The sequence below is a fragment of a genome, unplaced genomic scaffold, assembly GCF_019419815.1.
Source record: "Pyrus x bretschneideri cultivar Hongxiangsu unplaced genomic scaffold, Pyrus_bretschneideri_v1 Contig69, whole genome shotgun sequence".
NCBI lineage: Eukaryota > Viridiplantae > Streptophyta > Magnoliopsida > Rosales > Rosaceae > Pyrus > Pyrus x bretschneideri.
The window spans coordinates 1,791,897-1,806,482 of NW_025999808.1; the positions used below are offsets into that span (position 1 = coordinate 1,791,897).

General features: G+C 39.2%; 1 protein-coding gene across 1 annotated transcript; it reads right to left on the reverse strand.

Moving 5' to 3' along the window:
- Positions 1-6,052: 6,052 nt before the first annotated feature.
- On the reverse strand, positions 6,053-7,244 carry LOC103939534. Its single transcript, XM_048573531.1, has one exon. The coding sequence runs from the start codon at positions 7,127-7,129 to the stop codon at positions 6,416-6,418; it is 714 nt and encodes a 237-aa protein (XP_048429488.1). The 5' UTR covers positions 7,130-7,244; the 3' UTR covers positions 6,053-6,415.
- Positions 7,245-14,586: the final 7,342 nt, after the last annotated feature.

Genomic DNA, 14,586 nt, shown 5'->3' on the forward strand with positions numbered 1-14,586 from the left:
CAACATTCTGAAAGCTAGAATACATCACACTTGCTTATTACACTTGTGCTGTTCGGGGATCGAGATGAGACATAGTGGGCAACATCCATAAAAATTTACATCGTTCTACAGGAACGTTGACGTTCTTATCTCCTCCTAACGACGGGAATACTATCTCATTGAAGTGACAATCCGCAAAATGAGTGGTCAAGATATTGCTTACAAGGGCTCTTGGAGAGCTGGTGTGAATGAGAATCATAATCGACAAAGATTCACAACCTTCTATGAGGACCCAAATGGGTACGTTGCGGCGATGCAACTTGGCACAGAAAATACACACCCAAAACATGTAAATACGAAGTGACAGGTTCGTACCCAGTAACCAACTATAACACCAGAAATGGTTGGGTGACAATGGGCCACAAAGCGGACCGATATAGCTACGTACAATATTGCATAGCCCTAGGCAGAAACCAAAGGCTTTGTGCATTTACCAAGGTCTGGGCAATAATTGAAATTGTACTTTATGATCACTCTGTGAGGCTGTTTTGGGGTGAACATGAGAATTTGATGTCCAATTATAAACCCAAAAGAAATGCAATATGTATCGAAAACCTTCGATATAAACTCTCCAGCATTATCTAGTCTTCCAAACTTTATGGGATAATTAGGGTGGTAAACCCTCAAAATTGGCCAGGAGGTTTAGCGGCAATGTGTGTGGACAAACATGTGACCAGTTTATCCATTCATCAACTAAAACCATAAGTATTTATATAGCCTGCATTTTGGTTGGATTAGTCCACATATATTCCCTTGAATCCATTGTGAAAAGAGGGTCGTCTCGTATCTTTGCTAGAGATGATTTAGAAAATCAATTTGCCCAACAAGCAGGCTTGGCAAAGTGTGCTTGTATGCACATGATCCTTACTTTGAGTAAGGAGATGCGACATGGCATCATTGTTAGGCCTAAGTGTCCTAAACGGTCATACCAAAGCAAGTAAACTGCTCAATCACCAAGCTGTAGGTTGGCCACATGTGACGTGTTCCCAGTAGGGAGACAACTCATTAGGCCTAAAATAAAGCTTTAGGCTCCTATTTGGAGGTGGTGCAAAGATACTCAACTCTATTTTCCATCAGTGGTTTCATTCATGTTCATTGTTGTCTCAAATATCTTTAAAACTCAACGACATTCTTCCAGAATAGGGAGAATATAAGGTCTCTTAAATGGTAATTTTAGTACTATTCATACAACGAGGAACATGCCAATGCTCTTAATCAAGTTGGATAGACTTGAAGTTGTTACTGGAGATATGATTTCAGGTATAAAGTTAGTGCGCGTAGTATCACATTCATCTAGATTACTAACTTTCCCACATTCCTACCTAATCACGTGTTTAATTGAATTCAGTAGCATATATACAAGAAACAGGATTTAATTAATTCATTTTTGAGGACAATATCGATATCATAATCCATAACTAAAACAAACACCAAACGTGAATCCAACAAATGTTCACAAAGTAAACCAAAGTTACTAAGGGGATTCGGCCAACAAGGTCATTCATGTCAAAATTTTGCTCTTCCAACGGTGTTTTTTAGAGCAAAATTAGTCTCATATTGACTACTAGAATGGTAATCCGCAATGACATTGGTAGAGGCACAAACATGTGCATAACCAATGATCTATTCCATTGAGATGGAAGTAGATTCTACAGGGTTGAGGTTCGAGAATATTGTCCCTATTCTTTAAGTTTTAGGTCTTAGGTGCCAAAGATCATGCTTCGGGCATGATGCCACACCTTGCCTGGTCCTGATTTTACCATACGTTGTAAAAGAATAAACTCGAAATTGGATTGTGAGAGAGACAGACCCAAACTTGGGTTCGGTATGCTCCAACTGAAGCTGGAAGGGTCTGTTCGGTATACCTCTGCCAAAGTAGAGCAACACCGTTTGATGCACCTTTGCCGAAGCAGAGCATACCCTTCGGTGCATCCTTGCCGAAGTAGGGCACCACCATTCGGTAGACTCCAGTCGAAGCTGAGTCTATACCTTTCTCTCATATCTGTGGTAGCAATCAGATTCAAGAATTTGGTAAACTTGCGTTCTTTACACTGCCACTTTAAGAGCGAGTTAGAAACATGGAAGGATGAGAAAAATATTCTTTAGTCAAAATTCGATCGGATTTATAAAGTTCAGAATCATACTCATTCATGGACGTAATCATGGTGTGCTTCAGGCAATATCTTTCATGATTAAATGGTCCATAAAAGCAAGCCAAAGAGCCATGGAATCCTCCTTCGGGAGGTATTTCCGTTTGTAATGCTTCGGGCTTAAGTTTTCGAATGAAGATCATGGCAGAGGCTTATTCAGCTTTTATATGCCATTGTTAGCTTCAATTGTTTCTCAGCTTCTTGATAGTCAAGTGGAGATTCACGTCTCGTACCCACATAAAGTGATTTTTGTTAGAAACCACCAAATCACGAAAATCGAACTTATGACAATTCAACAATCCACTGAATGGGAGAAACAATATTGTGATGAAGGGACTAGATTGATTTGAGACACTTACTTGCAGGACTACATTCATCAATTTTCAATTTTAGGGACCATTTTGATGTCGTGGGTCAATTTCAAGAACCATTTGTGAGCAAAAATGACTTATGGGGCCCATTTATGTGCCACATCAGCACATAACAGAATTTTTAACAGAATTGTAACGAAATGACCACGTTGATTTGCAACACCTATTTTCAAGGACTACATTGATTGATTTTCCATTTCAAGGTCCATCTTGATGGTGAGGGTCAAGTTCAAGGATCATGTGTGATAAAAATCCTTTATTTTTATAGTTTACTATAGGCAAAGATTAAGATTTAAAAATCATAAAACACATTAAAAATAAAAATATCAAGTAATTTAAAAATACCAAACACATTAAAAAATTTATAATAATTAATTTACAAGTAACAAAAATGTGAAAAAATATGCAAATGTTCGTCATCGCATATTATACACTTTGAGGATGGGTACATCGTCGTTTCAATTTTTAAAACTATACAAACCCTCATAAATAGTATTTTAAGGTAGTTCAAAATAAATAAAATCATAATCATTAATTTATAAGTCTAAAAAAATGTGAAAGTATATATAAACGCCCGTGATTGTATCCTCTATGCTTAGGAAAATGTTACATGGTCGTTTAGATCCATATCTCATGAATAGTGTTTTTTATTTGAGTGAAAAATTAATGAAATTAATAATTAATTATTGTAGAAGTGTGAAATGTAAAAAAAAAATATATATATACAATCACTTGTAATGATAAGTTTTACAACTTTTATGAAGGGGTTAACTCCGAAATCTGACACTATAATCCATAAAGCTTAGATTTAAATTTAACCATCTATTGTCGTTTACACTTTATTCTACTCACCGAATTTCATTTTTAAAATTTTCTTTTTTGAAAAGTGATCTTTGAGCGGATGTATAAAAATGAACGGTTCGGATTGTTGATATGACATTCTAATATTTACAATTAAGTAAAATATGAGTTGATGTTATATAATTTCTAGAGTCTTTATAAACTTCTAATATTTTAATATTCTCACTAATGGTAAAACATTGAACGTAATTTCAACGATCCAAACCATTCATCTTCTTGCATCCTCTAAGAGATCATGTTTTCAAAAAAGAAAATCGCAAAAAAAAAAACCAAAATTTGGTGAGAAAAATGGAGCGTAAATATAAACGACAATCAACGGTTATATTTAGATCTGTAGTTTATGGAATTATGGAAAACCTTAGTGAAAACATCGTCAATATAACTCTTGAAGACAATATTTCAAGTCAAAGTTCCAATACCATTTCTCTTGGTGATTGATGAAAATTGAAGGGTTTTATTGTCAAAAATGTGCAAGGTTTCTTAACCTTGAAACGCAACTCTCTTCATTTTGCATATCTTTGAACATTTGTATTTTGTAGTATGCACTAATGTTTTTTCATTAGACTTTTATTTTGGGGGATGTAAACTTGAAAGACAAATGTTTTTATTTTTTATGTTTTGAAGTAATATTTATGTGACAATGTGGTATGTATATACGAATTTAGTATTATTTTTTACATTTTTTTGAGTCAAATTATGTTCTTCATTTTCATTATTTATTGATTTAAATATATTTTTTTAACACTTAATGAGTCGGATCATATTACTTGATAATATTAACGAGTTGATTTCAGGTCGGACCATATTACCTGTTTACTTTAATAGGTGTTACACGACATGAACCATTACGTTATCGAGTATGACACAAATACGACATGTATCCTAAATCTAACTTTAACCATCGGAGAGTGCTTTCTCAAGAACACATAATGCCTCCAACTTTGACCACTTCAAAGTTCAAACCGGCTTTTGGAAGTTCGTCTTTGACCCACTCGAAGTTCTTTATTGACTAATTAGATTTACTCAAACCGGTCCATATTTAATTTTATTCTTATTTGTTTTAAGATTATACATTCATGAGAATTGATCCCAAAGCGCCATGATTAATAAATTAGTGGGATTAGTTTCATTTGACTAATAATGAAGTAAATCAACTTAGAGTCGACTTTAATTAAAAATAAATCCTGACTAAAAAATCATAAACAAAAAGCTAAGAATTGATTAATATGGATGGAAAATCCAGAATAAAATATGGGAAGCCACCATTTTGTTTTGGGAAACATTCTATTTATGCTTAATTTATTATTTAAAAAAAAAGAGATAAATCAGGAAAATAAAAATAGATGTGAAATGTTCCTTCCGCATCAAAATATAGATATTATTAAACTCAAATAAAAACATTTACATAAGAAGTTAAAATGTTAAACAACCATTCCGCTAGATTATCCGGATAAAAATAATCAAAGATGTAGGACTCTAAATGGCCCTCAAACGAAGGTCAGCCTCACATTTCCACCCTCATAAAGCATAATGTACACCTAACCACTCAATTAACCGGCACTCGGAATTCGGAAATGACGTTAGTCACGTACATAACATCTACACCTACAAATATCGGCCCCACGGACTTCCAAAATTAATCATTTCCCTAACTATTTAATTATTTAAATTATAAGTTTTATTGAATTGCAGATAACGCTTTATTATAAAATAAATAAAATATTCATATACTGTGGTGTAAGTTCTATCAGCAATGATTGTTTTTACCCTAACAAATATCAATTGAAGTCACTAATGAAATCGCTTTCTCGTAACAGTTATCTATTTAAGTTGCTAATGGAGTCGCTTTACCAAAAAAAAGTTTTGCTAAATTGAAAATAATGATGAAAACTAAAAATAGCGACGACGAAAGTAGACTAATGTAGTTTTGGAACCGAAGTACACAGCTGTGCAAAGATGGATATTCTTTTTGGATGAAAAATAAGGAGAGGCAGAGGGTATATAAGGGTTTCACTTTAAAACAATCTCCTTTGTATTTTTCCAAGTCGATTCACGTATTGATATTTATTCTCCAACATCCACGTGCCACGTGGACTAAACTACTCCGAGTTTGACTGTTCCAATTCCGTTTAAAGAGTTGCGAGACTGGAAGTTGTCAAAAAAGTACAACCCCACATATACCAACCCATCCACCAAGTCGTCAACCCTAATCGTTCGCCACGACCGCCCCTCATTCCATATCGGAACGCAAATTAGTAACACGTTACTAAATTCTTTTGACTAAATATGTTCTCATCAGTTATACTAGCATATACTAACACAAATTTTGTGTGTGAATATTTTTTATTTTTTTAATATGGAAAGCGATGGAAGAGAAAACAGTAGCAAAATTTGATTGTGTGAAATTATATTTTTATCTCATATTTTTTATTCATTATATTTTAATTAGATAGTTAAATTGGTAATTTCATAAAATTTTGATTGACAATAAGTGTTTTATTAATTTGTAAACATAGTTTAAATTATGACACGCTGTTTTTTGAGTATAACTCTTCACATTTTTCATCAATTATCTCCAACAATTCAATTATTATAGTAAAAAGTAAAAAGTAAAATAAATATCACCATAAATCAATCAAATCCATAAAAAGAGCATAACAGAATTAAAATTAATGAACACGCAAATCATAATCAGTGAATTTGCCAACTTTGCAATACATAATCCTAAATTGCATTCTAATGAGAGAAATTATATTCATACATTCCAAATTACTTCTCTCACATTTTTTTAATTTTTTAATATTTTCTACACACTAAAAAATATTAAAAAAAAATAAAATATCACATTAATTTAGAATGTGTGAATATAATTATTACCATTGCAAGATCAAAATGCCTTATGGATTCTCACGTTGCAAAAATAAATTAAAATAAAATTTATTGTTTTTTTAATGCTAATTTAATTATTTTTGTTTTCTAAAGAAAATAATATGATTAACCTCTGTACACAGGCGACCGCTCGGAAAAGATCTTTGAAATTTTGGAGTGCCGGAAGGCCTTGATCGGGCTCGGGAAATACCGTCCCCTGCCTTTTGCCGGCGGTCTCTCACCTCCAACGCCACCGGTTTTTGATGACATCATCGGTACGGCCACCGACCTCGATTTCCTCATCATCGTCCTCCTCATCGCAGCTTCTGCGTCTTCTTCCTTCTCTTGAATTTCGCTCTCCACTTTCTTCTCCGCCGTCGTCTCGTTTTCTCCATTATTAACCTCACTTGTCTTGCTCCTGCGGGACGACCGGAATACCGACGACCAAAACGACGGTGTTTTAGTCCGTCCGACGGTTTGGGGTTTGCTCCCGTCGCCGACAGAGTCAAAGTCTGCGTGTCTGAAAGCACCGCCGAAAAACTTCGAGGTGGAGCGCAGAAATGGGGCCGCTACCGATCGGGACCGCCGGAACGAGGGCTCGCCCTCGAGAAGCTTCGAGACTCGGGCGCCATCGCCGGCGGGGAAGCGAAAGGACGAAGAAAAAGACGAGGAAGACGACGTCGTAGCGCAGCAACCGCAGGGGCGGACGTTAGCGCAGTCGGGGCAGAGAATGACGAGGCGCTCGCGGAGGCAGACGTGGCAGATTCCGCTCTTGCGGCGCTTGGAAGGGTGTTTTGGACATTTCCAGACCTCTTCCTCGTCGACGTAAACCGCCTCCATTTCTGGTTGTGGAGTCGTTGGTTGTTCGTCGCTTTGGTTTTCCCTCTCTCGTTTGCGCGTTGTTTGGTTTTTTCTTCTGTGGCTACTGGCTGAGGATTATAAAATGTTGGGTTTGATGTTTTGCTTTTTTGTTGGGGGGTTGTGGATGGGACCAACTTAACCGCGGTTAATATTTCAACCATGGTTAAGATAATTTAGGTTTTGGTGCGTCGGTTGGTAAACCTTGGCGGACGGAACGGAACCAGTCGAATAGAGCGAGGTGGAGGTCTTGAATGGGCGTCTGTGTTGTAAAGCTTGCCCCTCTACTTTCGACCTATCTACGGAAATGCAATGGCTACAGTTCACACGTGCAATATGGCGAAATGGACGATGGGCTCCAACGGAGAAAAGGTGAATTGATTATTTGTAAAATAAGCATCTTTATAGATGTTTCTTGACATTTTGGTCAAATTACTTCATAAATTAAAATGTAAAGCAAGTGTTACTAGAAATTCTAACCAACGAGTTACTGATCTAATTGACTTTTAAAACAGCCAAGTCAAATTATCCCATCATTTGTACCTTAACCTATAAATTTTGATCCTCGTGTAAGAGAGTTTAAGAAAACATTCTAAAAAATCACGTACAACGCAGGTACCAGATTCCATGGTAGCGTTGAGAAATGGTTTTCTTAACAAACGTTATAATGGGGAGAGAAATGGATCGAACTTAACAATAGTCTAATAATAATGTGGTTCAAATTTGATTTTAATAAAAATTGAACATATTACCTCTCATTTACAAATGAAAAGGAATACTATTAGACCATAGTACTAAGTGACAACGTAAATAAATTATTAAACTATGCTAGATTAGCAATTTTGGATCTACTTAAATAATGGACATGAAGCTGCAGCAATTCGGGAAGCTTTGGAGTTTTGCATTGAGTATGGAGTTGCCAACGTGATTATTAAATCGTATGCAAAGGTGATTATTCAAATGAAACTTTAACGAAAAGCTTTTGGTACTGTTCACTTTAACGAAAAATCACATTTTAGCACTAAAAAGTCAATCCTGATACTATTCACTTTATTCTTTATTTTGTCATTTTCGTTAAGACTAAAAAATTTTAAGTCATTTTCATTAGTTTTCTTTTATTCAAATGATTAGAAAGGAATTGACGCACAATTATAGCCTTGAATGCATCCATGGTGACATTGAGACTCAAGCGCGAAGTTTGAGGTCGGTGACGTTTGACTATGTCTAGACAGGGCTAATGAGTCCATATTATACCATATATTTTACCATATTCCTAGTTATAGTTTATTGGTCATTTTGGTATAATTTTGATATTTTGTTATATATTTTCAATATAGAACATGCGAATTCCTTTGAAGTAAAAAGTGATCAAACAGATGAATTTTTGAGTGATTCCAATTGAAGGATGTTCTTGATTCTTTCAAGATGATTGTATCAAAGTTTCAGATTTTTCTACCAAGCCATTTAACCGTGGCGATGAAATAAAGGACTAGATTGACCTTTTTGGACGTTTTAAGTATTTTGGAGGTCAAGATGGCATATTTTTAGAAAGATTCGTTCTGACGATTTGTAGGGGACGTCTCCAACTTTCAAAAGGGACTTTTTGGGACCAAATCGGAGTTGATTTTGGTTGGTCAAAAGTCTAATTTCCTAAGAAGTCCAAATTTTAGTTTAAATAGGAAACATTTTATTTTCTGTTTTATTATTTTATTATGTTTCGTAGTTTTATTGTGACAGCCCATTCCAAAAATTTTAAAACGTACGCGTGAAAAGACGATTTTGCCCCTAGTGTGATTTTCGTTGTGTGGTTGTTTTTGGGTTTTTGTTGGCATGTTTTGGGCCACACACACACTCTCCTACACCCCACACCTTTTTCCCCTGCCCTGCACCCTGTCCCGAGCTCCATTTCCCTTTCATTTCCATCCATTTCGTACGGACACACCCCCAAAACCCTTGTAATCTTCACAGATCGAAGAAACAAAGTACATATCCATGCTCGTGAGGTCCATTGGAGTTTAACCATACCCATTTCAGGTAAGGATACCTTCGTTTTCACGTCGAACTCGGGATACCCGATTTTTTGGTACTGTTCATGCACACGTAAATTCTTATGTTTTTGGGAATTTCAAGCTTGTAGGAAGCTTGGTGAGGTCCTTAGGAGGCTCGGGGTGGTTCGTTTGAAGGTTTTGGACGTCGGGATCGTGAGTTTCGAGGCTGGCCGGAGTTGGGGGTATTTTCCCGGCGAGATTTCGTGGATTTTAGCACTTGAAAGTGGTATGATTTTGTTCCTCTCGTTGTAAGCTTCAATTTGGTACCAATTTTGTGAAAATTGGTTGAAAAACGAAGAAAATAGGACGATTTGAAAATTTCCAGATTTTCCAGCGCCGGCGACGGCGCCGGAGCCTCGCCGGAGAAGACGACGGAATATTCCGTTAGTTTGGACGGAATATTCCTAACGCTGTTGACGGAATATGTTAAAGTTAACGGAATATTCCTGACGGCGTTAACTGACGCCGTCAGCGTGCCTGCGCGTGGCCGACGCGTGGGGGAGCGTGCGGCGGTGAAATTTTTTTCTAAAAATATAGGGATGATCCTGAGGTTGAGTAGATCACGTTGGTGTATTCATACACCCCATTTGAGCATTGTATGAGAAGTTATTTCTTAAGTTTGGTTATGTGCTTTAAAATTAACGTTTTTATAGTTGTTTCGCATATAGGTGAATCCTATCCTGAGGACGAGCGTGGTCACTCGAGGCAGGGGGCTTACGACCCTTCCACTTACCAGTGAGTGGGCTTTTGGTTTTCCGTATATACCTATATACTTATACTTTTCCCAGAAATTTATTTAGAACGTTCATTCATTATATGCCATGCATATAGTTTTGCCGTTGTTTATGCATTGTTAATTGTTTATATATATGCATGTTTGGTGCTGCGGACGCACAGGTAAGTGCCAGGTGAGTTGTGATTTATGTTTACATTCAGTAGTGATTTGAGATGCATAGAGAGCTCATAACCTGCACCCTCGGTGTTAGTGCTCCCGCCCAGAGTTGGGCACAGTCCTTCACGTGATGTTCACCTCCCGCACCAGACGCTCAGCTTGGATCCAAGTTAGGTGCACAGTCCTGTCGTACAGACCACTCTAGGTGGTTCCGACTCGTAGGTGACCCACGATTATTCGCCCAGCCTTCACGTGATCGTAGCACTTGAGCGTGTATATATATATTACACCCAGGCTTGTCGTACAGACGACTTTAGGTGGTTCCGACTCGTGTGCAGGTCTAGTTAGTGAGATTGAGATTTGAGCTCTAGATTCAGTCGTACAGGTCACATTAGGTGACTCCGGCTGACAGATTATGTGTTGTTGATGCGATATTACCTGAGCACTTGCATTTTACTTTGAGGTTTTGGCATAGCATATTCTTGAGCATGATTTATATATATATATATACTCTATTTTCTGGGAAGTATACAGGTTTTACGGCGAGGGGTTAGAACTTATTTATTAAATTGTTTTCGAAAAGCTTTGTTTTTGCCCACTCACGCTTGCACTTGTTATTGTTACTTTGTGTACAACTAGTTTTTATTTATTCGTACTATTTATTATTATTATTTTATTAGCTTTCGCACTGTGCGCATGGCTACGTCACTTCCACGTGACGGCCAGCATGCCCTGGTCTCGATCGGTGTGTGTCAGTTTGGTATCAGAGCCTAGGTTTGGCTGTCCTGTGTTTTTGTGAGTATTCTAATGGTTCTGGTGTCTTCTATCAGAATTATGCCGCCTCGTCGGGAACCACGTCGCTCTGCTAAGCCTAGTTTCCCCGATATAGCTCAGTTGGGGGAAGCTATTGCTACAGCTATTCAGTCGGCGATCCGCCCTCCCCAGAGGACTCCTCTGGAGACTATGTATAATTTGAAGTTGGATAAGTTCGAAGGCAACGAGGGTCATGAGGGTACGGAGCGATGGTTAGAGCATATTGAGAAGACTTTTCGTGTTTTGCACAGTCAGGGGAATCTCCCTGTTGAAAAGTGGGTTGAGACGACATCGTGGTTTTTGGGTAAGGAATCTGCGTCCTGGTGGGAGCAGGAGCTTCGTCGTTTAACTCCAGCTGAGAAAACTGATTGGGATGTTTTCCGAGAGTTGTTCAGGAGAAGGTTTGTGCCTCCTGAGTATATTGATCGAAAGAAGCAGGAATTCACTGAGTTGAGATAGGGGAAGTTGACAGCGAATGAGTACTACCGGAGGTTTACTGATTTGTCTCGCTATCATCCAGATGTTGCTGGCAATCCGGTGGAGATGCTTCGTCGTTTCCGTTTAGGCACTAAGAAGAAGTGGCGTTCGATGGCGACCACTACCCATTGTAATACCTACCAGGAGTTTTATGAGATTTTGCTGAGAATTGAGGATTCAGAGAATATGCCGAGCGAGAGTGAGAAGGAAGAGAAAGATGGTAATCAGAGGAAGGATAATAAGGGTAAAGGTCAGGCGTCTCTCGGACCTCGTAGGACACAGAACTTCAAGAGGGGTGGCACTAGTTTAGCTCTTCTAGCGGTGGTTTTAGCGCCACTGGTCAGGGACGTGGAGGTAGGTTTGCTGGTGGTGCTAGAGGCCAGAGACAGGGTGATGCTGGTAGAGGTAGGGCCCAAGTTTGCCGCAGGTGTAATAATTGGCATTTTGGTGAGTGTAGGCGTGGTAGCAGTAGTTGCTTTACTTGTGGGCAGATGGGACATCGGGTTGCAAATTGTCCCCAGAGTCAGCAGCAGAAGCCGCAACAGACTTTCTTGCCACCACCTGTACCGATTCAGCAGATTCAGGGTCCAGGTAGTTATGGGCAGACAGGTCGAGGTGGTACCTACTACTATCAGGGCGATGCTGTTCTTTATGCCCCGGGACAGTATCAGTATCCCCAGGACCCATATCCCCAGGGCGGTTATCCTCCGTATTCTGGCGGCTATATGTTGTATCCTCCAGTTCCAGCAGGCGGTTCTCAGTGGTTTCAGGGATGACAGATTCAGCAGGGGGAGATTGCTACGAGTAGTGCGGGGTCTTCGAGGTAGTCTGGTCAGCCCAGTCAGGGGTATGGCACTCAGAGTCGTGGTGGCCAGACGAGCAAAGGTTGAGGTGGACGACAGCAGACCCAGTGGCGTATTCATAATATCTCTCTATATGATGCTCAGAACAATCCTGATTTGATCATGGGTACGTTAAATATCCTTGGTTATTTTGCTAGAGTATTAATTGATTGTGGTGCTACACATTCTGTGATTTCTCATACATTTGCTCAAGTGACGCAACCTCGCCCCACACCTCTAGGGTATGATTTAGAGTTCGCTATGCCTAGAGGGGAGAGATGTATTGTAGATCGTGTGTACCCAGGATGTCCAGTGATAGTGGAGGATATTGTTATGCCAGCTGATCTTATCCCGTTAGACATTGTTGACTTTGATGTGATTCTGGGCACGGATTGGTTGCATTTCAATCGTGCCAATATTGATTGTTACGGGATAATAGTTACGTTTCATCGTCCCGTACTACCTGTGGTTACTTTTGTGGGCGAGCAGAGTGGGGTGAGACATGGTGTTATTTCGGCTTTGCGAGCCAAAAGGTTATTGTCTAAAGGTTGCCAGGGGTACTTAGCTCATGTGGTGTTGGATGAGGTTGCTCCTAGCAGAGTTGAGGATGTGAGGGAAGTCAGACACTTTCTCGATGTTTTCCCTGAGGATTTACCTGGTTTACCGCCAGACCGAGACATGGAGTTCACTATTGAGTTGCTTCCAGGTACTAATCCTATTTCCTTGACTCCTTATTGTATGGCTCCCGCTGAGTTAAGGGAATTGAAAGTTCAGTTGCAGGAATTAGTGGATAAGGGTTTTATTCAGCCTAGTACTTCACCTTGGGGAGCTCCAGTTTTGTTTGTGAGGAAGAAAGACGGAACTTTGAGGCTATGTATTGATTACAGGCAATTGAATCGGGTGACGATTAAAAACCGTTATCCATTGCAGCGTATTGATGATTTGTTTGATCAGCTTCGAGGTGCTTGTGTATTCTCCAAGATTGACTTGAGGTTTGGATATTATCAGCTAAAGATTAGTAGGGATGACGTTCCTAAGACGGCGTTCAGGACTCGTTATGGTCATTACGAGTTTCTGGTTATGTCGTTTGGGTTGACGAATGCACCAACTGCTTTTATGGATTTGATGAACCGAGTGTTCCAGCCATATTTGGATAGGTTTGTTATTGTTTTTATCGACGACATTCTGGTGTATTCTAAATCGAAAGCGGAGCATGTTCGACATCTTACTTTGGTGTTGAAAAGGTTGAGGGAACACCAATTGTATGCTAAGTTTAGCAAGTGCCAGTTTTGGTTAGACCAAGTCGCGTTTTTGGGGCACATCATTTCAGCTCAGGGTATTTTGGTGGACCCTTAGAAGGTCGCAGTTGTGGAGAAATGGGAGCAACCATGAACCGTCACTGAGGTGAGGAGTTTCCTTGGTTTAGCAGGGTATTATCGGCGGTTTGTTAAGGATTTTTCTGTGATTGCTTTACCACTGACGAGGTTAACGAGGAAAGACGTTAAATTTGAGTGGGATGATAAGTGTGAGCAGAGTTTCCAGTAGTTGAAGTATTGTCTCACTCATGCACCTGTTTTGGCACTCCCGGACGATAGTGGTGATTTCGAGGTTTATAGTGATGCTTCTTTGAATGGTCTGGGATGTGTGTTGATGCAGCATGGTAGGGTGATTGCTTATGCTTCACGACAGTTGAAACCTCATGAGTTGAATTACCCTACACATGATTTGGAGTTAGCAGCTATCATTTTTACGTTGAAGTTATGGAGACACTACCTTTATGGAGAGAAATGTAAGATCTTTACAGATCATAAGAGTCTTCAGTATCTCTTTACGCAAAAAGATCTTAATCTTCGTCGGCGGAGGTGGATGGAGTTGCTTAGTGATTATGACTGCACGATTGATTATCACCCTGGTCGTGCAAATGTAGTGGCTGATCCTCTTAGCAGGAAGTCTCAGGGCCATATCAATGCGTTGTACGCTAGTCGTATTCCTCTTTTGGCAGACTTACGTTCTACGGGAGTGAGGTTGGAAGCAGAAGATCGAGATGTGGCTTTACTTGCTAATTTTCAAGTTAGGGCAATTTTAGTTGATCAGGTGCTTGAAGCTCAGGTAGCTGATAGGGAAACTCAAGAATTGATTCAAGCTCGAGATTGAGGGAGGAGGAGAGACCTCAGAGTTCGTGATTCGGATGGCATGTTGATGCAGGACGGCAGGATGTTTGTGCCTAATAATTTGGATTTAAAGAAAGCAATTCTCGATGAAGCATATATCTCGGCTTATGTTATGCATCCAAGAGCTACTAAAATGTATCATACCATTCGACCATTTTATTATTGGCCGGGTATGAAGGGGGAGATAGCTAAGTAT